This window comes from Phocoena phocoena, chromosome X (assembly GCF_963924675.1).
Source record: "Phocoena phocoena chromosome X, mPhoPho1.1, whole genome shotgun sequence".
NCBI lineage: Eukaryota > Metazoa > Chordata > Mammalia > Artiodactyla > Phocoenidae > Phocoena > Phocoena phocoena.
The window spans coordinates 93965548-93991565 of record NC_089240.1 but is presented as its reverse complement, the minus strand read 5'-3'; the positions used below and the strand labels follow the sequence as shown (position 1 = coordinate 93991565).

Here is a 26018-nt window from a genome sequence, read left to right as displayed (position 1 = left end):
CTGAAAAGTCCTATTTCTCCTTGGAACAGAAAGAGCTTTGGAACGTGTTTTCCTGGGTTTTTCAGTTTGCTGGTGGGTGGGTCTGGAGTGGGCATCCCGTCTGCACATCTGGTAGGGGTGCTTTCCAGATTTTCCTCATGACTCTGGATCAGTTTCTGACTGCTAGGCGGGGCAAAGTCTCCTGAATTTTCTGCAAGGCACCTCCCCCTGTGAGCAGAGCTTGGTACAGCCCAAATAGTTTTCAGGTTAAGAAAGCCAGAATCTTTGTTCAGCCGCACTGACTGAACAGACTTTGTAGGGGTTACCTGGCTAAGAGCAGCGGCAGCGGCGGCGGCAGCAGCAGCAGCAACAAGGCTCCTTGGATAACTCAGGTGAGGAGAGAGGACATTCGCAAACTCATCCTGCAATTTTATTTGCTGGATAACTTAGAGTCTAAATGAAATTAAGGAACTTGCGCTTTATAGGTAAACTCCGCAGCTATCATTTTATGGTTTGTCTGGATCGAATGTATGTGCGTAATAGCAGTTTAGAAACTTCAAAACTAATGGAATTTTGGATTGCTTATTTGGAGGGGGGGGCAAGGGGTAATTGTGGTTGTCTGGCCATGAGACTTTTCTGGTGGTATCTGCTAGGGTTTTGTTTTGTTTTGTTTTTTGGTCTCCTGTTACTTAAAATACCTGGTAAGGAAGGACAAACCTGGGAGGCGAGTGCGAGGGGGGGAGAATCCCCATTTTTAGGGCTTTATTCTACCTTCTGCTGACCCGCAATTGTAGGCAAATTGTTGAAATGCAGGCAGAATCTTGGAGCCACATTGTGTGCAAAAGGTCTTTAAGCCCTGGAAGTGGGGTCCATAGGTGGTACACTGTTGCACAGGAGGGAATGGTAGCAGAGTCTGTCCTGTCTGCAGAGCCGGGGTCTTCCTGTCCTGGTGACAGGTTGATCTTGGCTATTTCATGATCAGCCCCTGGCTGGCCTGGTTTTGTTTTTCTCTGATTCTTTCATTGGTGTAAACTTAGATTTGCAGCTGGGGGCTCTATCCGTCTCTACCGCAACTACATTGTTCTGGGGGCTTAGCTGGACTACTTGACCAGAGCAGGCTGGGGTGAGAACGGGGTGGCAGAAGGACTGGAGCATTGCGCTTAAAAATTGGTTCTGAGGATTTGGAGCTTGAAAGATGGTGACAAGCACATAGGAAAATTAAACAAATTCTGCCATCCTGACAGTCACTTCTGGCTTCAGGATAAAGCATCCTGGTTTGTAATTAATGTTTTTATTGAAATTTGACTAATGCCTCATTTGCTAATATTTGTTGTGAAATTAAGGACATTTTATAGTCTGAAGGAATTTAGGGAAAGATTCTACGGGGGACGGCTAATTAACTTGCATTCCTCTTGCAGTTTGTGTTTGTGTGAGTGTGTGTACACAGACGCGCATGTGCGTTTATGAATACTTTGGATTTGAATAGCATTCTTTATTTATCCTTAGAGTCCTTAGCAGGCGAGGCAGAAGTCTAAACACTTGTGTAGTCAGGAATAGGTTAAAAAGCAGGCTTTCCGTATCCTTGGGAGTTTTCAGTCCCTAAATTAAAAGCAGAAAAAGCCCCTTTGTGACCCCAAAACAGTGTTTCTTTGATTAGCCTTGATTTGAAATCATCTCACCTTCTGACAGCAATTCAAAAACAAAACTCCTAAGTGCGTTCTTGTAAGAAGAGGACAATAAGAATTTTCAAAAGCAATGTCTTGAGGTTTTGTGTTGGCATGCTCCCCCAGCTTTTTTTTTAATTGTGGTAAAACGAGTCAGGAGGTCCAGGTTTTAGTGCTAGCTCTGTCACTAACTGTGCAACCTTGGACAAGTCCCTTCACCTTCCTGTAAAAGCAAGGAATTGGACTAAGTGATCTATCTCTAAGAGTCCATCCAATGTAACATTCTAGAAAAACTGGAATTAGATTTTCGCAGGGCTATAAAATTAGACTTATAGGATGGGCTTATTCCAGCCAAGAGGGAAAAATAAAAGGGGTAGTGGGGCAAGTCAGCCAAAATGGAGAGGTGGAAGAGAGAGGAGGTACTGAATGGCAGAGGGGCCATTTTATATTGGTCTTTCAAATGTTTGTGTGTGTCTTACTTAAAGTATGTGATCAAATCTCCTCATTTTCCACTAAGGACAGAAAAGGGATTTTACTTGCTTAGAACGAGCGCTTCCTAATACTACTGCCCTATATTGGTCTTATCCTTAATAGTTAAAAAGCATGTCCACATTCCTAATTTTGTTAGATCTCCCCAATAACACCCTGAGGTGTATATGGGGCAGCCATTTTATTCCCATTGCTCTTATGGGGAAACTGAGGGACAGAGATGTTATCTACACTAAATGATGGTATTTGGGACTGGATCTCCTGACTATGTGTGCTCTTTTCATGATTTTGAATTGCTTTTCATTTTTTGATAGAGTTCTGCAACGGAATTAAAGGAAATTGTGCACTCTTTTTCTTGGAATTTCTTTGAACAGGGTCTTCTCTATGGGCAGAGTAGATGTGTTCTATATAAGGCTGGATCAGAGGACTTTTGTGGTCCCTTTCAGACCTCAGAATATCTGGCCAACAATTTGAATCTGAAGAACCATATGTTCCTTGGTTAGATGCATTCTCTAAGGTGTGCCTATGCTTCTGCCTGTGTAGACGTGGAAAGCAACTCTTCTCTGGGTAAAATGTGGATGCTGAATTTTGATTACTTCTCCTTCTCCAAGCCCCATTTCTCTCCTCACACCACCCCCAGGGGTGAGGATAGAGACCCCCGATTGAGGTGAAAGTGGCTGCTACTTCATGCCAGGGCAGAGTTAAGTCTTCTGTATTCACTCTGCTCTGCAAACCCCCAATCGCTTTGACGTCCGATTTTGCCCCAAGTAGAATACAAGGGGGAAACTGGGGAAAAGGAGAAAACAGCCAGGAACAACACTCTCGGGGGCCCTGTTCTCTCTCTCTCTCCCCCTTAAATGCCGTCCCCTGCCCTCCCACTCACCGCAGTGGAAAGCAGGTTGTAAACCACAGACTGGATTTCCTCTTATCAGATCATAATTCTGAGTAAAAATTCCTCTTATCAGATCATAATTCTGAGTAAACTGAGGCAGATTTCATTTTTAAGAGCAAAATCTGGTTTCTACTCTAAGGCTGACCCACAGGTAAAGAACAAACGATTTTCCTCTTAAGACTTTGTCCAGCTTCCCAAGCTTTCTAGTCCGGTGAGTAGCAAAAGCCCCCTCTCCTAACTGTGGCCTCGTGTTCCACGTGGCAGGCTCCCTCAACTTTCCCTGGCAACTCCTAACTCACCGCACCCTGGAGCCACCCCTCCCACTAGCTTTGGTTCACACGGCCTTCTTCATTCTCTCTGGATGAAGGATCCCCACTCAAACGGTACTTCTTAAGACCATTGTCTCAATACAAAACTCCACACTCTTTTTCACCCAACCACCCATAATACTAGCCCTCAGGACACAAGGTCCCCCTTCTTAAATGTGCATGTTCCCTTTGTTAGCTGGAGGCCTTCTCTGGTTGATACTCAAAACCCCAGCTTTGCTTCTGTTTACTGACTTTCCTATATGTGGTCTTTAACCTAAAGGCTCTCTTGTCTTCACAGCTGGGTACAGTAAGATAGCAAAGAAGGAACATTCCCTTCTCCACTCTCCTATACCCTGACAGGGCAAGTTGTTGATGACAAACCCAAGACAAATTTCTGACTTTCCAAAAGTTTTCTGAGACTTAACTGATGAACCCTGAGATGTGAAGTGTTTGGATTCTCCCATGCTCATCAAACCATGGAAATAAAGAACCTTTTCAATATCTACCACGGCAATGAATTCTAGGCAGAATGCCTCCAAGTTAGGTATCATGTTTGCTTTGGAGGGTTTTCCTCATTTGAGCTAAAAAAAAAAATCCCTTCTTTAAGAAGGCAGTGAGCAAAAGAAGCAGTGTGGTGTGATAGAAAGCTGTAGACTAAATCGGGTGTTAACACAGACCAGGCTTTGAGTCAGCTCCGCCATTTTCTAGCTGCCCCTTGTCTGAGCTGCCGTTTCTGGAGATACAAAATGAAGGGCACAGATAACATCTACAAAACATGGCTGCCATGAAGAGGACATGAGCTGAAATGCACCCTTCAAACAATAAATTGCTACACAAACATTAATTTTCTACATAAGACATTCATCCATTCCACAAATATTTCCTGAACGATGGCTGGGTACCTAGCTCTGTGCCAGGCAGTGAGAGGGCTTACAGTGTGTATCTTGCACTTATGGAGCCCTTTCTGCTTATTCGAAACACCTGTACACTAGCCATCTCATTAGGGAGAGCCACAGTGTAAGGAGGGCAAGATAAATAACCCCACTCCCCTGTTGAGAAAACCGAGGCACAAAGAAACCAAGGTCACAGCAAATGGAATAGAGTTTTCTGCTACCTAGTCAGAAATTGGGGGCAATTCTACTCTGCAAGTCCGACGGGGTGTGGGACTGCAATTGTACTCTAACGAATGCCTGTCGAAGTTGAGGCTATTGCTCGCTATTCCTTATTTTCTGTGTGCCCCCAAAATGCATGTGCCCTCACCCAAAAAGCTTGAATTCTCTGCACCAGCTGTACATTCTGTCTCTGATAAAGTCGACTGGAATCATAGCGGTTTTGAAAATCAAACTTGATTTTCTTCTCAACTGATGCTGTTTCTATCTGTAGACAGGCCTCTTTATATAATAGGGATTCCCTTTGCAGGCTCCTTGCCTGCCTCGCCATTTGACTAGGTAACAAGGTAGACTGGCAGCAGCAGCGGGCCTTCCCAAGAGCAGGAAACGCTCACTTATCCAAAATGTTCAGGAACTAGGAGGCTCTGGGAAACTAAATATCCTAACTGTCCCAGACGATCCCCCATTTGCAGTCCCCAGCCTCTGGCAATCCACCCAACCTTCCAGGAAAAGCGAGAGGCACGGTAGGATTTGTTGTAAGTTTGAGCACATGTAAAAATCGGGGTCCATTTGTAAAAGGCCCCAGAAAGGAGCCTGGGCATACATTCAGATTGGCTCTGATGCTGCTTAATGGAAAACTATTACTGATACTGTCCACGACTTCAAACACAGTGAAATACACGTTAATATCTAAAACCCGTGGACAGACTTAAATCTGATGACTGAAAGCATTTCAGTACCTCCAGTTTCCTGTAGCCTTCCATTTGAAAAACAATTGCCAATAAACAAGGCTATGGAAAAACTGGTTATTTTCAGCTTCTTATTCCTTGGATTCAGAGAAAGGGTAAGTTTGTTTACATATATTGTAGGTTGCAAATAACATCGAATTAAATTTTTTTATGGTTTTCAAATGGGGAGACTTCTTTACCAGTAAGGCATTTCAATGTAATACTAAAGGAACAGGAAGTAAGATAGTAGACAGGTCTGATTAATATTACACATTTTATAAAGTAGCAACTGCCTCATTATTAACTGAGTTTTGAGCTGTGTTACCTACACAGATATTCTTTAAAGTGCTAATGAATTAGCCTTTTTTTTCAAATTTCATCCATTTTTTAGCAGACACTCTGACCTTAGCCAGATTTTTTGTTTCAACCCTCATGTAATCATAGAATATAGACACCGTTATCCTTAAAATATACTTTTGATATACTTGGTGCATATAGATTTTACAGCCCCCTTCTATTTACCATTGACTGTCATCAGAAGATCATTAAAATCATTACAAATCTATCTTTGTGAATCGAGCAAAGTCATTGAAAACCCTATTATCAAACCAAAGCTGTTTAAAATCAAATTTACCTTTCAAATTATCCTCAAAAAAACCAGTCGTCAGGGGCATTTGAGTGTGGCGCACTCTGACAGACATTGCCTGAAGAGCCACTATATTAATTCTCTGTATAGCCACGTGAGAGTTGTTTTGTTGTGTTTTTTTTTTTTTAAGAAAAGAAAGCAACAGTGTATTGACATGGAATAAGAATCCACCAAATTAGTGTAACTGAATTTCGGAGTCTGCCTTTTACGGTGGGCCAATGATTGCACACTAGACTTTGAAGAAGACAGACACATACAATCGTTCTATCTTTCCTTGTCTTTGGAGGCCATCTGCTGAGCTCCGTTTCTTGCCTTAGTCTTCCTGGCCAGTAATAAAAACGCAAACCTCTTTAATGATAAAAGGGAAGGAATTGTGTAAAAGGGCTTGTTAGAAGTGAAAGGGGCTGCTTCTCTCCTCAAGCACAAAGTGTGTGGCCCTTCAGGGCACCAAATTATTCTGAATGTAGTAAAGCGATTTTCCCCCTTTCTCTTCAAATTTAGAATTTTTCTGTGCTTGAACTCCTCCCTGCCAGTGGAAGATGGAAGATTGCCCTTTAAATTATAATGACTCACGTTTAACTAGCAATCTTAACGTTTATTATCTATTTTTCCAATAAGATTGCTAAGGCCCATATTATCCCATTTGGCAGATGAGGAAACTGAGACCCAGAAATGGTTTAGATGCCTTATCCCAACCCCCAAACGAATTTGCTGCAGACCCTGGGCCCTTCTTTCCCTGAACATGGTGACTTTTCCTTTAAAGCTAAAACCGAGGTGCCCGGCTCTGGGAATAAATCACGGGGATGACAACTGTTTGTCTAATCTCAGGGAATCTTTAAAAGACTTGAGAACTTCTTCCTTCAATAACAACAATTTTCTCATTCTAGACATAGTTTGACATTATGGGTCCTCCTCTGAAGCTCTTCAAAAACCAGAAGTACCAGGAACTGAAGCAGGAATGCATCAGGGATGGTAGACTTTTCTGTGATCCAACCTTTTTGCCTGAGAATGATTCACTTTTCTACAACCGACTGCTTCCTGGGAAGGTGGTGTGGAAACGTCCCCAGGTAACTTTGTTGTTTCAGTTTCTGTTTCCCTCTTGATCTCTTTCATCATAAATCTACTTGGTCCACTATTTCACTCACACAGCCCACTGCGTATAGACCAGTTTAGCAGACAACTTTATTTATTTTTTTATAGCATAATATCCTTTTGATATTTTTAGAGCACAGCAAAATTAAGAGGAAGGTATAGAGATTTCCCATGTATTCCCTGCCCCCAGACATACAGAGCCCCTCCCATTATCAAATGCCCCCTCTCAGCGTGGTACCTCTGTTACAACTGGTGAATTTACACTGACACATCATAATCGCACAAAGTTCATAATTTACATTAGAGTTCACTCCTAGTGTTGTACATTCTGTGGGTTTGGACAAATGTATAATGACATATAACCATAATTATGGTATCCGAATATTTTCACTGCCCTAAGAATTCCCAGCAGACAGCTTTAAGATGGGAAGTTTTATGGATTTGTGCTTCTGGCTCTAAGTTGAGGAATCTTGAATTTTAGTCACATTTTATCAGATTTAGTAATCTAGAAAGAACAAAAAAGAGATATACCATGCTTGTTTTCTCTTGGAAGTTCATTTGAGTAAATATGGTAACTCAGAAAGCAACTATACTCTTGTTTCTTTACTGAGTTACCTATGACAGCAACTTCAAGATAATCTCAGACCATTGAAGAGAAAAACTTATATGGTGAGCATAAATGAAATAAACTCAACAAGATGGAGTTTGAATTGGGGGAGGGAGACTTCTTTGCTGCTCTTTGGATACCATCGTCTGTATTCTCCCACAATTAGCAAAGCGGGATCCAAGTAAGACTGTGTATCTTTCACCACCTATTCATAGTTACTATGGTTCTCTGTGGAACATCTGCATGTTGTGTCTCTAAAGCAAGTCTCAGAAGCCCTTTACAAGTCCTACATGAGTGGGAGGTCAATGTACAAAATGATAGGATGTCGGAATCTGGAGAATAAACAGTAACCTGGTTATATCTAAAGGGTATGACTAGATAGAAGGATAGTCAACCTGGGCTCCTTCCCAAAGTGGGTGACCAGGTATATAAGCCACCAAGGGCTGTTATGAAATGCAAATTCTTGGACTTTCACCATATCCTGAAAACCTTCTGATCCTATTTCATGATGTACCTTTTTTACGCACTATTAACCATCTCAGTCAGCAACTCAAGGTTCGCTTTCTTCAATGAACAATTTCCACAGCTTGAACTCCTGAAGGGAGTTCTTACAAGAGCTACTTCGGTTTATGTAGGTTGCCACCAGGGGGTGCCAAGATACATGGGTCACGTCAAGGCTCTTGTTTTCTGTGTGACTCAGAGGACATGTCTCCATTTTTGCCCATAATGTATGATAGTCGCTGAGAATATAAGAGTTGGAGAAGTTCTCTCCATCAGAAGGAAGATTACACTGCGGCTCAGTTTCTGTGCCTCCAGCTGTTGACATCCCTGTAGATCACTGACCTGCAATACAAATCTGGAAAACAAATGCATGGAGAAAATAGAAATGTGCTGTTTGGGAGCCACTCTTATGAATGGATGGTGATAATGAGGGCCAGCCACCACTCTTTGTTGATGGTTGGCTATGAAAGAAAGGAGATCGATAGGGCAGAAGTAGCTGAAAAGAAGGCAGGGAATCGAGGGAGGTTTTCTGGGGGAGGGTGTCTTTTACAAATAGGACAGACTTGAACATATTTATAGGCTAAGGAGGAAATAGTAAAGGAGAGGTTAAAGACCCAGAAGAAAGAAGGAATAATGGATGGGGGTGAGGTCCTGGACGAGGTGGCAGGAGATCTGACGGGCAGTAAAATCGCAAGCCAACATGAAGCCATTCTCCTGATGTGAACCAAGCCAACAGTGCTTCCTGTATTGGCCCGTCTTTAGACGCACCCTCCCTCCCCCATCTTGGCTCAGTCCTTTGTCCTTTGCCTTCATCTTCCAAATTCTGTGGATTGAGTCCTAGGTGAATTAGCAGGGAAGGAAAAAAACTTAGTAACCACTGCAATAATCCATCTTGCCTCTGAGGCAAGCGATACCCCTTCCAAGGTGAGGGAGTGTCAGAAAGAGAGAGTGAATGGGGTGGAACAAGGCATAAGCATTTAGGGCATGCCTACTATGGGCCCAGATACTGTGTTTGGAGTTTTCTATACATTTTTTCATTTCATCCTAATTTGCTATAGCTTAGTAAGGTAGGTATCTTTAAAAACCACTTTGATGTAATTCTTTTATCCTGGTGTGAAAAATAAGGGTAGATACTATGTTCATTTTATTGATGAGGAAACTGTGTCTCAGAGGGAAGGTAAGAATTTTCCCAGGGTCAGACTACTAACAAGCTGGGATTTGAATCCAGGTTTGACTCCAAAGCCTGTATTAGTTTTTACTCTACCATGCAGCCATGTCAGGGAGATAGATTTGCTCGTGTCTCTTTTGGTAAAATAGGTAGCTTCCCTCCAGTAAGTTCTCACATTCCCCCTCACTGTGTTGATGCTGTACACCCATTAATTGATCCAGACTCTCCCTTTTGAGAGCATACTCTGAGCTTGGTCTTAATTAGGCCCAAAGAGAGAGTCAGTTGAGAAGCATTCATCGAGCGCTTACTCTATGCCAGCCTCTGTGCAAGATACAGACGAGGCCTGGGGCGAGGGATTCCCATTCCAGCTGACGAGATGGATATTGAGCTATCGAAGAGTTAAATAAGAAATTACTGCTACACAGAGGAAATGCTATTTTCAGGCATATAGCCAGTAAATCATAGAGGGTTTTGAAGAAAAGGAGATCATGGCGGATTGGAGCAGTTGGGGCGGGGGACTCTTGTGGGGAGTAGGGGGAAAAACAAGGTTCCGGACCACCATCTGAGTCTCTTCTAAAAGCTGGAGATTCCTCTCCAGCCAGAGTGGAGGCCAAGCCTAGGGGCAAGAACCACGTCCAAGTTCTCTGGCCTCCCATCAGGAAAGCCAAGAGACGGCCTCTCTAAATTGGCTCAGGAAGACCAGATGGGTCGTTGGACTCACCTGCCTCATTGGCAAGGTTGAGATCCTCATCTACAGGGAAGCTTACAGACATCTTGTCCCTTGGCATGCCACCTCGCCTCGTACTCAAACAGGGTTAGCTTCTGAAGTCTCTAAAATGGAAGAAACACGATTAACCAGATATTTTCTGTCTCTTTCCCTGCTGGGTTGTGAAGCCTCCACGTCTGTAAACACCACTGCTAATCAAACCAGCCAAATGCAGTCCAGCGCCACCATCCTAGGGCAGGATTGAGCTCCCCTCTTCCCACTTGCCACTTCCCTGCTGCACCCTAAGGAGCCACTTTAGATAGGCAGGGATTATGAGAGTGTTTTGCAATTGTTCGGTGCCACTTCACCTGCCCATACCTTTCAGAGGAAGATCCTTCCCCTTAACACCTCCATTGGTCCGATGACCCCAGCTACTGGCCTAGCTTCCTGGGTACACAGCTATATTGCCTGATACCTGTCCTCCTGGGCTTTCCTGTCCTCCTGGACCTTCAACTTATAAAGTCTTAGCAGATTCTAAGAGCTGAGTTCCCCTGAGTTACAGTGTGATCCTAAGGCAGCAGGTAGGATTTTTAGGCTGAAATCTAGCCACCGAATTCCCACAGAAAATCTCTTCTCCAGCGACTCTCCCCCCCACCCGCCTCTGGCTTTTTTCCTGACTGAGTCGTACCCAGCTACAATGGTGTCTTCGAGTCAGACACAGCTATTCTCCTGCTAAAATGGAGCAAGGCCTTTTGGGGATTGCACAGCTGGCTGTGGAGGAAGCCAGGGCACCTGCACAAGATCTGGCAGCTCTCCTGGTCAAGTTCTGAGTTCAGCCTCCACTACCATGGCCCTTGCCCAGGTCTTTTCACTACCTTGGGTGAGAAGAGGCCGATGACGTTCTGGATTAAAGCAAAGGTGGGAGGAATGGGAGGGATCGGTTGAGAGGGGACATTAGAAGCAGAGAGAGATTGCATATGAGGGACCCCGTTAAATGAGGAAATATTTCTCTCTTTGTGCTAATAGAAATTTCCAACACCCAGCTGAATGGGACACCTGTGTAGAGTAGTTTTGGCCTAGACTGTTCATGAATTTCTTTTTCTTCCCAGAGATCATGTGCCTCCACGTGAATGGTCCTAAGTGTTTTTCTCTGTTGACACAATCGAAAAGAGTTGAATAGGCCAATATTCTCGCCATCTGTCCTATTTATTTTAGATTCCGAATTTAAAAAACGCTAGCAGCTTTATCAAAGTACAATTTATACACCATAAAATTCAGCTGCTTTAAGTATACTAAGCAATGATTTTTTAAAATAAATTTACAGAGTTGTGCAAACATCACCACAATCCAGTTTTAGACCAGTTGCACCATCCCAATACAATCCCTTGTGCACATTTGCAGGGAGTAAACCCCTCCTCCCCCCAGTCGCAGGCAACCAGTAATGTACTTTCGGTTTCTGTCTAGATTTGCTTATTCTGGACGTTTCACTTAAAATGGAATCATAAAAGTAACTGGCTTCTTTAGATTAGCATGATTTTCAAGGATCATCCATGTTGCAGCATGTATGTTTCTTTTTATCACTGAACTGTATTCCATTGCACGGATATATAAATTTTTCCCAATAAAGCAGTTTGGGATTTACACCTGGAGTCTCCTTGCAGAAGTCTGAAGGTTTAAAGAAGAAGATAATTCTGTAGTGACTTGCTTGTCCAGTTTGGAAGTGGAAGTTGGGCTTAAGATATTATTCTATGGTTCCATATTGAGTTTCCCTTGGAGGGGTTAAGAAGGAAGAGAATGTTTTACCAATGACAAGATCGTCATGCAGAAGCAAAACTCCCCAGCAAGTAAAGTTGACTCCTTGTGCAGGTGGTTCAACATTGGTCCCTGAGCCGAGGTCCACCTATAAATGCCGTGTCTGGAGATGGTACAATTTTCTAAGGGTAAGATAATGGTTGCTTGGACTAGCTGATAAAGCCCTCAGGCCCTGGATGGCAGCCCTGGGCCTTCTGGGACGACTTAGAGCCTTGGACTTAGTCCTAATGTACCTACTGCAGGGCCGGCCTCACTTGTAAGTGTCCACACTGTCCTCATCCCCATGGGACTGCTAGACTGCCCATAGCACTTTTGAAATGCCTCCACTCTTCCGGCTGCTGGTTTTCTAGGCAGCCTTTCATTTTACTGTGGTTCTTGAGGTTTACCCTGGACCTCAATGTTTATTGTCAGCAAATTTCACCTGTGTAAAAAAAAAAATTGCTAAATATGTGGATGTGGTAGGTGCGAAGAGAGCCACATAGAGTGACGTGCGTGGGGCTCCAAGGCTTATAACTGTATGCCTCCCTCCCCCCACCCAGAGGTCTCTGGGAAAGGAGATGAGGTAAGGACGATAGGAGGATCTCTCAATGCTCAGCTAAGAGAACATACTTCCTAGAGGTGCTGCTTTGCTTGTATCAGTAGAAGGCTTTGGCTCAGGGATAGGGGTCTGCAGAGACCATTCCTGGATTTACTCTTGGTGCTTGACTTCCTAGTTGCGTATTTTCCCCCTAAGAAATTATTTTGCCTTGACAAACAGCCCGGTTCAAGGATCACGTTGACTAGGCCAACACAGCTGGGAACCATTAGAGGTTCAGCAATCTTCCCTACCTCTCAAGCCACCCAAATATGTGACTATGTGAGCTGTGACCTCTCCTCCAGCTCCACTCCCTACCATTTCAGCAGAGCTTGGGCTGAAATGTCCCATCTGCACTCTGCATCCCAGCTTTGACTTACAGGAAAATGTCTCCAGCCTTGCTTCCTTACCCCCGCAGGAATTATAGCCAGTTGTCTAAATCTAGGGGAAAATTCAATAAATATCCATTTCATTGTTTTCAAATTTGTCACCAAAAAGTCCATTTGGCTGTTAGATTTGCATTGGCTCATTACCCTTTACCCTTTCTACCTCCTTAGCTATTTCTAGTCTTTCACTTCCTTAAAGAGGTAAAAAAAAAAAATGTGGCTTAATAAAAATGTTCTCCCATGCTTCACATCACGGTGCTGACATACCTAAGAGTTTGATTCATACTTAGTGGATGAAACTGAGGAGATTAAAGCACATTGGTGATATCTAGCCTAGAACCAAAAGCTAAGACATGAGTTAAGCCAGTCTTCCAGAATGATGGAGAGCTTTTAGGTGAGCATTAAGCGAAGAGACATAAAACACTGGGATGGATGACTGAGACAATGAATTGCATCTCCACCCCTGAAGAGCTTCACAGTACTATCCTTTGCATGGTGACCATTGATCAACTTAAAGGCAAAAGGATGAACCAGCTGATGTCTAGAGGTTCCTTCTCTAACTGAAGAACCTAAAACTTTAGTCCTAGGTCTACTAACTAGCTAAATGACAGGAGAGGCAAGTTACTGCCCTTCTCTGAGCCTGTTTCCTCATTTGTAAAATAAACAGGTTGACTAAATTGTCTCTAAATTCCTTCCAGGTTTGACAGTCTATGGACTGTTAACTCATTTTTAAAAACACATTGTTAAGAAGTAGCCATCCATCATGTATGAAGAGTGGTGAAGTAAAACTGGGGCATGGGCCAGTTTATGAGAGGAAATGGAAAATAAGGTGGATTTTTTGCCCAAATGTATATTCTCCCATGATTACACACAGCTTTACACACACACACACACACACACGCACACACACACACACACACTATATATATATATATATATATATATATATATAAATCACATTCACATTAGTCGACAGGAGAATAATCATCCAGTTCCTCAATTTGAGTTCTGTTTCCATGTCTTTTTGCTTATTTACATGATCCTTTAGGTCTTAAATAGAAGTTGACACGCCAAAAGTGTTTGCTGAGCCTAGATCCCTGCTGTGAATTAAAGCCTTGTGGAAAATCAAGACACTTTAATGTCACCCCAACCACTAATAACTCTACATAAAACCAGCAAATAATTTGCCTTAATAATCTAAAAACACACTTTTCCACATATCGATGTTCACTTTATTGTTTTTTCATGCTTGGAAACTATTATATGCATCATCTAAGTCCCAGAAATCACTGTATAACTTTACATCTTGCTACAAATAAAATGGTAACGCCTGACTCAGAAAGGAAAAACTGTATTTCGTCTCATCTTAGAAAGGGCAAAGAAACAATCAGAAGAGAAAGGATATCAGGACTGAATCCACCCAACACACCTGCTTTATGTTCAATAAGTGAAAACACAGGCAGCTCCCAACGCATGAAAAAATTTAGTAAGATAGAAGCCTTCTACTAAGACAAAAAAGTAATGAGACACCAGACATGCATCTAAAAAAAAAATAAGACCAGAAAACCAAAGCTGATGACAACCCACCTAACTCTCCTTTTGGCAAAGGAATGACCAATTAATCTTCAGTTTGGACGTGTCCTTGCCCAGAATGCCTATTCCTTTCCAGAGTTATTTTGGCTTTTAAAGAATATATGGAATGTTTCATTCTGTAGACCAGACCCTTCATCAAGGAGAATTATGTCCATTAAAAAAAAGAGGTTTGAGAACCAGAAAAATATAGCTGTCTCTATTTAATAATTTTTAAAGGATATATGTCTAGATTTTCTTTCCATTTGAGACTAGGATTTATTTCTGCTGGGTAAGAAAAATGTCAAGGTACTGGCCAACGGCCTCCTCCATGAAGCTCTCTCCATCTACCCAAGACTTCATTGGTATTTCCTGCCTTTGAACTCTGCAAGGGCCGATACTCTGAGTCACGCAAACGTGTCTTCAATTATATGGTGTCATGTATGTGACTATACCTCTGTCCATGACTGTCTCTCTACTCCTTATGCCTCCATCCCTCTCCCTTGTCCAACTGCTAACTCTAGTCATTCTTAAGGCTTCGGCGTGAACATTACCACCACTATTCAAATTATTTTGTCTACCACCAGGGAAATTTTGGGGATCCTTCCTTTAGGCACTGATTATACTTTGAAAATTCCTCCATTACATTGTGCTGGAATTGTATTATTTGGGCCTCATTTTCCTACTTGCAGTGGGAATGGCACAGCTAATGATATGTTGGGGAAAGACACACACATACGCCTCAAACAAATACTTGCCCCATTCTGTCCAGGTTCTGAACATCCCCTGTGGGAAAAGAATGTCTGTTGAAGTGCTCCTAGATGCGGTCTATTACCACCTGCTATTCGTGCTGCTGCCATCTGTATTCATCCAAAGATGTGGGGAAATCTTGCTGCACGGACACCGCTGTTGCCTCTGCTTTGTGTTAGGAAAGGGCTTCACGTATAAGGTCTCCTAACTCATTTTTCTGGAGAGGGAGAAGCATTAATGTCCACCTCTATCAGGCCTTGTCTTTTAAGTGCAATCACCCATCTGAACACAGGCGCTTCAGAAAATCTCATCCTGACAAATAGGATCAGAATGTAATGTGCTAATCCCTCGTTCTCTACCAACTCACTGCTGCAGTGAAAACTCTCTAAACCTCAATGATAGCTATGTCTGAGGGCTCCCACCAGCACGTCTCATCCTGTCTCAGTCGCATCCTCTTCTTCCATTTCTCCTGCCACCTTCCCACATGACCCTTTTTCCTGTGTCTTGATGAGCTACTGCTTTGTGTTTGTTTCCACAACCCCCCAACCTTGCCTTTCTCCTACCTGTGGAAGTCCTGGTAATCTTTCCACCTTACCTCATCTGTGAAGTCTGTCCTGCCTAGCTGAGCTCACACTGACCCGTGGGGAACACTTCCCAGGCTCTTAGAACGAACTGTTGTATCCACAGGACATCTGCGATGACCCCCGCCTGATTGTGGGCAATATCAGCAACCACCAGCTGACCCAAGGGAGACTGGGGCACAAGCCAATGGTCTCTGCATTTTCCTGTTTGGCTGTTCAGGAGTCTCACTGGACAAAGGTACCGACCTCACTCGGTTTCCACCTTCTTGTCTTCTTTAGTAACTTTAGGAAAAGTCAGCTCGTAACTGTCTCAGATTGTTTAATCCCTGAAGTCAGAAGTATTAATGATTGAAGGCGATTTCCCTCAATTTTATTATGAGAATGTTCACAAATACAGAAAGTTGAAAGAATTTTACAGTTAACACCCATTTACTCACCTAGATTCTACCGTTAACATTTTACTCTATTTGCTTTGTCGCACATATTAGGTGATCTTTTGTCACTTGCAGTACTTTGACTCAGTAGCTCTGCATACTTGCATTCTCAGTACCTACTGGGGTAAAAAGCCACTGGGGGCCAGGAAGTCACTGACAGATGTGAACAAAAGAAAAGGTGAGAAAGGTGGAACTAGATCCTTGAAAAGGTTCTAATAAATTATAAGAGTACAAAAATTCCTTTGGCATTTAGGCAGAGTTCAAGGCAATGAAGTGTTGACCTGGGAAAAATTAGAGCATTTTCTTCAGAAAATAACAATTTTCGAAGATGAATGTGTAGTTGTATTTAAAAAGGAGACTTTCCCAAATATATTTTTATTCAAGGTGTGAATAAAATCTATAGTCTATAGATTCTGCACGAACTCTCTAGGATGGACCTTTAAAAACTGAAACCACAGGGGACCTTGTGTTTTGATTGATTTTGCTTTTTAAAATGCCTTTGTTTATGTGGTTAAATATGCAACCACGAATACGTTTGTGCCGACAGTCTCTCATGATCGAGTTTGTAGATTAACTGTGGTAAATAATTTAACCCATAACTTGCTGCCCCCAGTCACCCTGTGTGTATTCAGGGCAAGCATGGTAATACTATCCTCAGCAAAACTGAACTGGGGGAGCAAAAATTGCAGGAAAAAATGCCCTACCAGGGACTTCCTACCTAGACCCAAACCAAATGTATTTGGTGTGCTTCCTGTTGCCACATGGGATTTGTCAGAAGTCAATTGTAATCTCAATATTTGGATATGGTCTGGTGAATAACAGTTGATTGAATGTCCTTATATTTCCAGACAATTCCCAACCATAAGGAACAGGAATGGGACCCTCGAAAACTAGATAAATATGCTGGGATATTTCGCTTCCGTTTCTGGCATTTTGGAGAATGGACCGAGGTGGTGATTGATGACTTGCTGCCCACCATCAATGGAGATCTCGTTTTCTCCTTCTCCACCTCCATGAATGAGTTTTGGAATGCTCTGTTGGAAAAAGCTTATGCCAAGTAAGGAGGGGGACTGGCTAGTCAGTGGTCAGGCTACACAAGGAAAGGAAGGTCACATTCGTCCTTGGGAACTCATGCTCTCCCAGCTTAGCCTTGGGCTTTAAATTGGGTAGGATATCAATCAGATCCAAGGCATTGCTTTGGACCTGGGAATGGCCCTCCCTGATTCCAGATGAGAAAGAAATCAGCTGTTCCAGTTTCCGTTAAGCCCTTACTGCTCCCAGGTGCCCTCTTCCTGCTGCTGATCTACAGATCACATGGCATTATGGCCGCAGATTTTCTCCTTGTCTAATATTTACCTGTAGAAAGAAGTTTCTGCATGGACCGTCCTAGATAACATAGCCTAAACCTAGAAATGTGGCTATATTCTCAAAGTATCTCTCATTTTGTACCTAGAGGAAAGCTAGCCGGTAAAGGCTGGCTGGGCAAGGACTGTTTTAACTTGGGGGGACAAGATGTCCTTGACCTGGAAAAACACTTTTACAAAGATAACTTTGCATATTTGCCCCCAGGCTGCTTGGCTGTTATGAAGCCCTCGATGGTCTGACCACTACTGATATCATCGTGGACTTCACTGGCACATTGGCTGAAACTGTTGACATGCAGAAGGGAAGATACACTGAGCTCGTTGAGGAGAAGTACAAGCTGTTTGGAGAACTGTACAAAACATTTACCAAAGGAGGTCTGATCTGTTGCTCCATTGAGGTTTGTACTCACCAAAACCACTCTTCGCTCACTTCTGGCAGAGGAGACCGTGGCATTTAGTGGAGAACATCACCCTCACCCTGGAGATCCAGGACAAGTCATTATGAAACTCAGAAAGCTAACAATAGGCACTGAGCCCTGGCGCAGAGGCTAAGGAGCTTTAACCTATTTTCCTTTTGTACCAGTCATCCCGCTGGAGGCCGATGCGCATCCGAGCTGATGTAAATAGTCTCTGCTAAATTATTCCTCGTGCCTCTGCTCCTGGGTGTGGCGGTTATAGCTGTTTGCTCAGAGAATTAACCAACCCCAACGACAAATTTCAATGCTCTTCATATCAACGTACTACCGTGGGTCATTTGAATTGTTTGAGTTGTTATATTAAATTCTTTATTTCCTTTCCTTGGCTTGCTTTGTGTCAAGTTAGGTGGCAGGATCAAATTTCTATTTGCATAAGAGAACTAATTCCAGCCATACTCGGGTAAACCAATCAAAGAAGAGGAAGAACCAAGCCTTGGATCTCCCAGTCCTTGTGCCCTTATGTATCTCTCTTTGCTCTCAGTTTCCCAATCAGGAGGAACAAGAAGTTGAAACTGATTGGGGTCTACTGAAGGGCCATACGTACACCATGACTGATATTCGCAAGATTCGTCTTGGAGAAAGACTCGTGGAAGTCTTCAGTACGGAGAAGCTGTACATGATTCGTCTGAGGAACCCCTTGGGAAGACAAGAATGGAGTGGGCCCTGGAGTGAGATGTGAGTGGCTTTCCACTTTGATTCCTGCATCCCCAAAGCCCTATACGTTCTCCCGATCCCATCCCTCCAGACTGCTAGTGGGCTGTCAATACTTAGTGACATCTGTGGGTCCTTCTCGGACATGGGGCCTGTGACTTAGCTGGTGGTGAGACAGAGCTGTCCCAGTCCTCATGTATTCTGTTCCTTTGGCAGCCTGCTTACTGTAGGAAGTCAATGGCAAACATAATGGCTTATCCCTTTGTTCATTTGCCTTTAGTTCTGAAGAGTGGCAGCAGCTGACTGCAGCAGATCGCAAGAACCTGGGGCTTGTTATGTCTGATGATGGAGAGTTTTGGTGCGTAGAGGTTTTCTGTGCTAAAGGGAATTGGGGCTTCCACACGGAACCGCAGGGGTGGGTATTAAGTGTCATCTTCATTTCTTTCCTTCCATTCAGGATGAGCCTGGAGGACTTTTGCCGCAACTTCCATGAACTGAATGTCTGCCGCAATGTGAACAACCCTATTTTTGGCCGCAAGGAGCTGGAATCGGTGGTGGGATGCTGGACTGTGGATGATGATCCGCTGATGAACCGTTCAGGAGGCTGCTATAACAACCGTGATACCTTCCTGCAGAATCCCCAGGTTTAAATCAAATTCTTTTTCTTTGCCTTCAAGTTATCAAGGCAATAGGAAGCCAGGTCTCACCTTGGAGTATTTCTTTGACATCAGTTCTCCCATTTGCAGCTATTGTGTAATATTCATCAACCAAGATGCATAGGGATTGCCTCAGATGCCTGTAAAGCAGACTGTGTCTCTTTGTAGAGACGTGACTTGGTGACATTATCAAATCCAAGCCACCTCCTCTGGCTGCCTCTCTCCTGACCGTATTGCTGGGTATGCTTTGACACTCCCTGCTTCCTTGTGATGGTCCCACATTAGAGAGAAAGGACCTGCTCCCTGACGTTTTCTCAATTCTTTTTCATTTCTTTACTGCCTAATTGCTCTCTTGGGTACGCATTTACTATATGTGTCCTCTTTCTCACGCAGGTGATTCTTCTGAACCCCATCATTAGGCCTCCCTTTTCTCATCTAGAATACCAGGTCATTCTTCTCAGGATTTGAATCGCTACCCTGTCAATGACCCCGTTCCATCCATCTCCCATTACAATGCTATTCCAGATGACACATTAGAGGTCAAGCCCAGGCACACCCCAAAGCAAAAAATCCGAACATCCAAAGCCTGAACCTATAATAACCTTGATGGTTTCATCTGCAAATGTGCTGATGAGCTAACCACAGGAGACAAGACTTCTGACTGTATTGCAGCCTTACACGAGTGTGTCTTTTCTTTCCATGAGCTTCATTGGCCAGCCACTTCGAAGGATACTAAAGCTGGTGGGCTGATTTACGTAACTCATAGTTGTCTCCATTCCTTCCACCTTAATTGCCCCTAAAGAAAAGAAAGCTCCTATTGCCACCCCCCTTCATTTACAGCCCTGGAAATGCTTTAACTATCAGGAACGTATACCAAACTGGGGAAATGGGCTTTTTGGCGTCACTGTTTAAGTGTCTGTGCAGGATGAACTGACGGGTGCCTCGTGAGCGCATGTTTCTGCATCTGTTTCCTGTTTCTTGGTGGGAGGGTTGGGGGAGAGAGAGAGAGAAATCTGATGCCTTTTAGTCTTACTTCCCAATGGCACCATGATTCCGCAGATGATGTTTGGGAAGTCTCTAGAAAAGGACTGCAGCATCCTTAAAATGGTGATAGCAAAGCATCAGTTCACCAAGGTAATGGATCCGGCCCCTTCCACAAGTCACACATCTGGGCTGGCATTAGGAGGCTAGCCTAGGGGAATGCTGCAGTGTCAGGTTAAGTCAAGCAAGGATGCTTTCTGTCTTTGTTGATTCTCAAATTTTCCTGTGTACAGCTTTTAAAAACAAGGGGACAGTTTATACGATTTAAAAAAATGTTATGTATTTAATTTATTTATTTTCGGCTGCGTTGGATCTTCGTTGCTGTGTGCAGGCTTTCTCTAGTTGCGGCGAGCTGGGGCTACTCTTCTTTGTGGTGCGTGGGCTTCTCATTGCGGTGGCATCTCTTGTTACGGAGCACGGGCTCTAGGCACGCGGGCTTCAGTAGTTGTGGCTCGCGGGCTCTAGAGCGCAGGCTCAGTAGTTGTGGCACACGGGCCCAGTTGCTCCGTGGCATGTGGGATCTTCCCAGACCAGGGCTCGAACCCGTGTCCCCTGCATTGGCAGGCGGATTCTTAACCACTGTGCCACCAGGGAAGCCCACAAGGGGACAATTTTTAAAAACCCAAGATCCTACCAAGAACTTATTAAAACAAAGCATACCCCCTTTGGCATCAAAGGCCTAGGTATGAAGTTGGCTCTCTCAGCACATGCTGAATGCCATAGGGAGAAGCAAACATTAGGATCTGCATTTAGCAAGTCAATGGCAAAGCCCAGAACATGACCCAAGTCTCTGCTTTGCAAGGTAGAGTTTTCTTCCCTGAAATTTGAGCTGGCTCATCTGAAACAGAAGTGCTAACTAAGCTCCTTGCTGGCCTCTTTCCCTTAGTACATCTTCACTGTGCCCGAGGATGGGCACAAGGTCATCATGTCTCTGCAGCAAAAAGACCTGCGCACTTACCGCCGCATGGGAAGACCCGACAATTACATCATCGGCTTTGAGCTCTTCAAGGTAAGAATGGGCCTTTGGAGCAGAGAGAATGATGGCAAACAGTGTCAAAATTAGGACGGCTTGGGGTTAGGGGAATTAAGAAAGGTCGAGGGATAAAGAAAGTAGAAGAGCTAGGATCTTCAAATGCAAAAACTATGATTTGAGTGCAATGGAGCATCTCCTTCTCTTGCATTTCCAGGTGGAGATGAACCGCAAATTCCGCCTCCACCACCTGTACATCCAGGAGCGTGCGGGGACCTCCACTTATATTGACACGCGCACCGTGTTTCTGAGCAAGTACCTGAAGAAAGGCAACTACGTGCTTGTCCCAACTATGTTCCAGCATGGCCGCACCAGCGAGTTTCTCTTGAGAATCTTCTCTGAAGTGCCTGTCCAGCTCAGGTGCCGTTTCCTCGGCCAGCCCTGCCAACTCCCATTCCGTGCCTTGCCTCCAGTCCTAACCCTCTTGGCCCTCTTCCCCTAGGTGGACGCTCAAAGGGACAACTTATTCAAGTCAGATTTAACTGCAGTGATGGCAGGAGAAAGATTTCTCAAAGTGGTGTGGGTTGAGAGAAGTTCCCTGCGGAGGTCAGAGCTTCAGCACTTTGAGCTGCCATTTAAGGAGAACAGGCCTATAGCCTAAGCTTTTCCACTTATATTTTATCTTCTGTTCTCTGGCTGACTCTTTCTTCTCTTAAACAGCTGGCACTCCTCACTGCTCCTCTATTATGTTCTGAGTGCTGGGTCACCAAAGCTACCTTTTCACCCCAGCCCTGCCTACTCTGATCTTTATCTGCTGGGCCTTAAAGCAAGGGGAAAGGAAAACATACTCATAAAATATAAGCCATGTCAGAGGAGGAATGGGCTAGGTCACTTGGCATTTCGTGTTTTTCAACAACAGGGTCTGCTTTGGCGAGCCTATCTCCTCATCAAAGGGCATTCGTCATGGATGACGTGTCTTCTTTTTGATGTTCCAGGGAGCTGACTCTGGACATGCCCAAGATGTCCTGCTGGAATCTGGCTCGTGGCTACCCCAAGGTTGTCACCCAGATCACAGTGCACAGTGCTGAGGGCCTGGAGAAGAAGTATGCCAATGAAAGTAAGAACTGCAGGGGTGTCTGGGAAAGCAAAATCAGTTTCATTTATTGCATATATGGTTAGAAAAAGTGGTCACACATGATTCTCTCCAATGGCGTTTTCCGTGTAGAAAAGTCAGAACGGCTGTCAACCGTGGTAGGAAAATGGGATATATATAAACAACAAGGTCCTACTGTATAGCACAGGGAACTATATTCAATATCCTGTGATAAACCATAATGGAAAAGAATATTTTAAAAAGAATGTATATAACTGAATCGCTTTGCTGTACAGCAGAAATTAACACCATGTTGTAAATCAACTGTACTTCAATTTAAAAAAAGAGAAAATGGGATATAAAAGTCTTGGGGCAAGGGCCTATCTAATATTCATTTCTATATCCCTATATAAAGTATAGAAAAGAAAAGGGAAAGAGGAACCAAAGTCCCAGAATAGACTTAGTGAGATAGTGTCTTGACTATCTAGAAAGAGGACTTTTAATCACTGTGTTAAAAATAAATGTTACTTTGTTCCAGCTGTAAACCCATATTTGGTCATCAAGTGTGGAAAGGAGGAAGTCCGTTCGCCTGTCCAAAAGAATACTGTTCATGCCATTTTTGACACCCAGGCCATTTTCTACAGAAGGACCACTGACATTCCTATTATAGTGCAGGTGAGGATGTGAACGGGGACCCTCACGTGGCTCATATTCAGTACCAGATACTGGATGATCCCAAGTGCCTCACAGATGTCTAGGATACGGAGCAAGGCTTATCCTGTTTTGTTTGTTTGTTTTGGTTTTTTTTTTTTTTTTTTTTTTTTTTTTTTTTTTTTTTTTTTTGCGGTACGCGGGCCTCTCACTGTTGTGGCCTCTCCCGCTGCGGAACACAGGCTCCGGACGCACGGGCTCAGCGGCCATGGCTCACGGGCCCAGCCGCTCCGCGGCACATGGGATCCTCCCGGACCGGGGCACGAACCCGCGTCCCCTGAATCGGCAGGCGGACTCTCAACCACTGTGCCACCAGGGAAGCCCTATCCTGGTTTTTTGTCTGTTTGTTTTGTACTGGAAGACACCTCCCCCCAGGCACAATCACTGGCTTCCTTTCGAACCTCCATCCTAAATCTCCTCTCCTCTGTTCTTTCATTGTGGGCAGAAGCCCGCATGCTGGCAGATACGCATGTTAACACAGGTACTGAAGTATATGCCAATTCACATGACCCTCGCCCTGCTGCTCGGAATGGAGCACTGTGGTTTGGCTGTTTTTCTGACTTAATGCTTCTGACCAGCTGCCTTTCGGCGGCCATCTCATAGATCAAGGTTGATTCTGAACTCTGACTGGTGGCTTTTCGTCTCTCCTCTTTGAGGTACTTTCCCCTTAGCCAGAGAGGTATCAGGAAGTACAGTCTCTTGGTTTTTAAACAGACCTTCCAAAGCCCGGCATTAGGTTCTAGATGCCACTCGGCAAAGTCCAATGTTACAGAGGGTTGCTCATCTTCACTTTCTTGACTTGTCTCTCCAGGTCTGGAACAGACGAAAGTTCTGTGATCAGTTCTTGGGGCAGGTCACTCTGGATGCTGACCCCAGTGACTGCCGTGATCTGAAGTCCCTGTACCTGCGTAAGAAGGGTGGTCCAACTGCCAAAGTTAAACAAGGCCACATCAGCTTCAAGGTTATTTCCAGTGATGATCTCACTGAGCTCTAAATCTCCAGCTCCAGGGAATCCTGACAGAGCTTTCCCATCCTTTTATTTTCTGTCAGATGCTAGATCTTATCTAGGATTCATAATCTTTTGAAAGAAAGAAATTCACAGTAATTAACTTTGCCTTTCTTCTGATAAGTTCCCCATACCTCCCCATCCGAGTAGCATAAGTAGCTACATAACCTATATACCTCCAGCAGCTGGACAGGGGGAGGTGACAGTCCTATCTGAAGATCAGACAGATGTTGGCCAAGGAAAGATCTCTGGGGCTTCCGGGGGTGAGATTCATGCAGGACAACGACAACAGCCTGGATACCCTACCGATGTCTTAGCTGTTTTCAGGTGCCCAAAATGTCTCCCCTGTAGGGCATGTTGAGGAAGGCGGAGGGGTGATCAAGGCCAAGCAGGTCTAGCCTGACATCCCAGCTCCTGACTGAACACTACAGGTGTCCCAGCAGCCTTTTACCCAGCAGCCACAGCCTGTTTATACATCCCCAGCCCTTACCGCCGGCACCGCCATCACCACCACCACCAACCACCACCTCTGGAAAGTGTAGTCCTGCCCTGACCCAAGTCACCCCCCACGGTAGGTTTTACCTTCATGTTGAGGAAGCTTCCTAGGTGCTTAATCAAGAGCTGGAGTTCCGTGAGCCTCAGACAGTGGGAAGGGCCCGAGCTCCAGCTCCGTGGAAGCCAGCTGTGTGCCACAAGAGGGAAAAGTGGAAGAAGCTGCAGTGGGAGACAAAGCCTCGGTCCCCCACGCATCCACACACACCTACACTCACACACGCGCACGTGGGCGCGCACGAACTACCGTTCAGGCAGTCAGCGGGCAAGAGGAAGGATGAATAAGGACCACGCAGGATAAAAGGACGAGAGACTCCATCCAGGCATAGTCTCGCCAGTTTGGGGCCCCTGACTGCAAATGTGACCTCCTGCTGCTGCTAGGTTTACAAACAAGCCCGTTGTCCTGTGCCTCCTAATATCATTGGTACTGAAGACCCCATCTGGGGGGCTTGAGACCCCTCAGGCTTTTCTCCCAGTTGGGAGCGTTCACTCCCTGGGGGTGTTTGTTTGCCCTCTTGTTTTTTCAGTCCTTCTATAGAATTTTCTCTAGAGTCAGTCATTCTGAAATGTTCTTCCCTCCATCTCCTCTATCAACATTCTACCCCTCCTTCAAGGCCCAGCATAAATGCCACCTCCTCCATGAAGCCTTTCCCCATCCCCCAAGCTCCACCTCCTAGAATATTTCAACGCTTCTGCAATGATAAATAAAATGACATAGTTGTAGTATACTTAGTCTAGTCCAGCACGCGATCATTTAAAAAATTTTGTAGTTTTCTTAGCTCGCTCCTTTCCCTACCACGTTTTTCAGTCTAACTTCTGCAGTGCCTTCACCACACTGCCTTACATAATCCAAACCACAATAAAGTTCACGTTTAATAAATTGACCAGTCTTGACTTGATTTGGTGGCACAGGAGAGATGGCAAGAGTGGCTGTCTGCTGAGACTCCTTTGCGAGCGGTTAGAGGTGGGGGTGGGAGGAGGGGTACTTCCTGCAACCGGAGCCCAGGCTTAAGTCTGATGGATGCAGAGCCCTTGGCTGTATTCATCCAGGTGGGGGAGGGGCTGGTAGAATGGAGAGGGGGTCCTTTTCTAGTCCATATTTAGGGGTATTTGTGTGATATCAGGGGTTACATGATTTTGAAACCCCTCTGAGATTGGACTCAAGGCCAAAGCTACAGTGGCCAGATCGTTCAAGGGCAGGCCTTCCAACAGGAGACAATACCATCCTCCCTCCCACCATATCCCTGAGAGCAGAACGGATGTGAAGACTTCATTCACTTGCTTCCACACTTAATTTGTCATCTGCCCATTTTAGGGTTAGGCTAGGAGGGAAACTCCTCTCCTTTTTCCTCGAGCTCTTCCTCCTGACAGGACAGGATGCCCAGACAGTGGAGGCATCTCCAAGCCCAGCAGAACTGACCTCAAGCACAGTCCTCATTCCCTGTCCCTGCAATACTAAGCCAGAACACACTAGAGATGACATCTTAAAGACAGGCATTTAGA

At 44.5% G+C, this 26018-nt stretch overlaps 1 protein-coding gene across 1 annotated transcript; it reads left to right on the top strand.

Annotated features, from left to right (window-relative positions):
• The first annotated feature begins 232 nt into the window (after window positions 1-232).
• CAPN6 (calpain 6) lies at window positions 233-24387 on the top strand. The gene is made up of 13 exons (XM_065900857.1): window positions 233-371; window positions 6703-6882; window positions 15668-15799; window positions 16844-17052; window positions 17565-17757; window positions 18317-18510; window positions 18767-18844; window positions 18944-19130; window positions 21070-21192; window positions 21371-21573; window positions 22149-22270; window positions 22785-22921; window positions 23769-24387. Exons 2-13 carry the CDS (start codon window positions 6718-6720, stop codon window positions 23949-23951), a joined length of 1926 nt encoding a protein of 641 aa, XP_065756929.1. The 5' UTR covers window positions 233-371; window positions 6703-6717; the 3' UTR covers window positions 23952-24387.
• Window positions 24388-26018: the final 1631 nt, after the last annotated feature.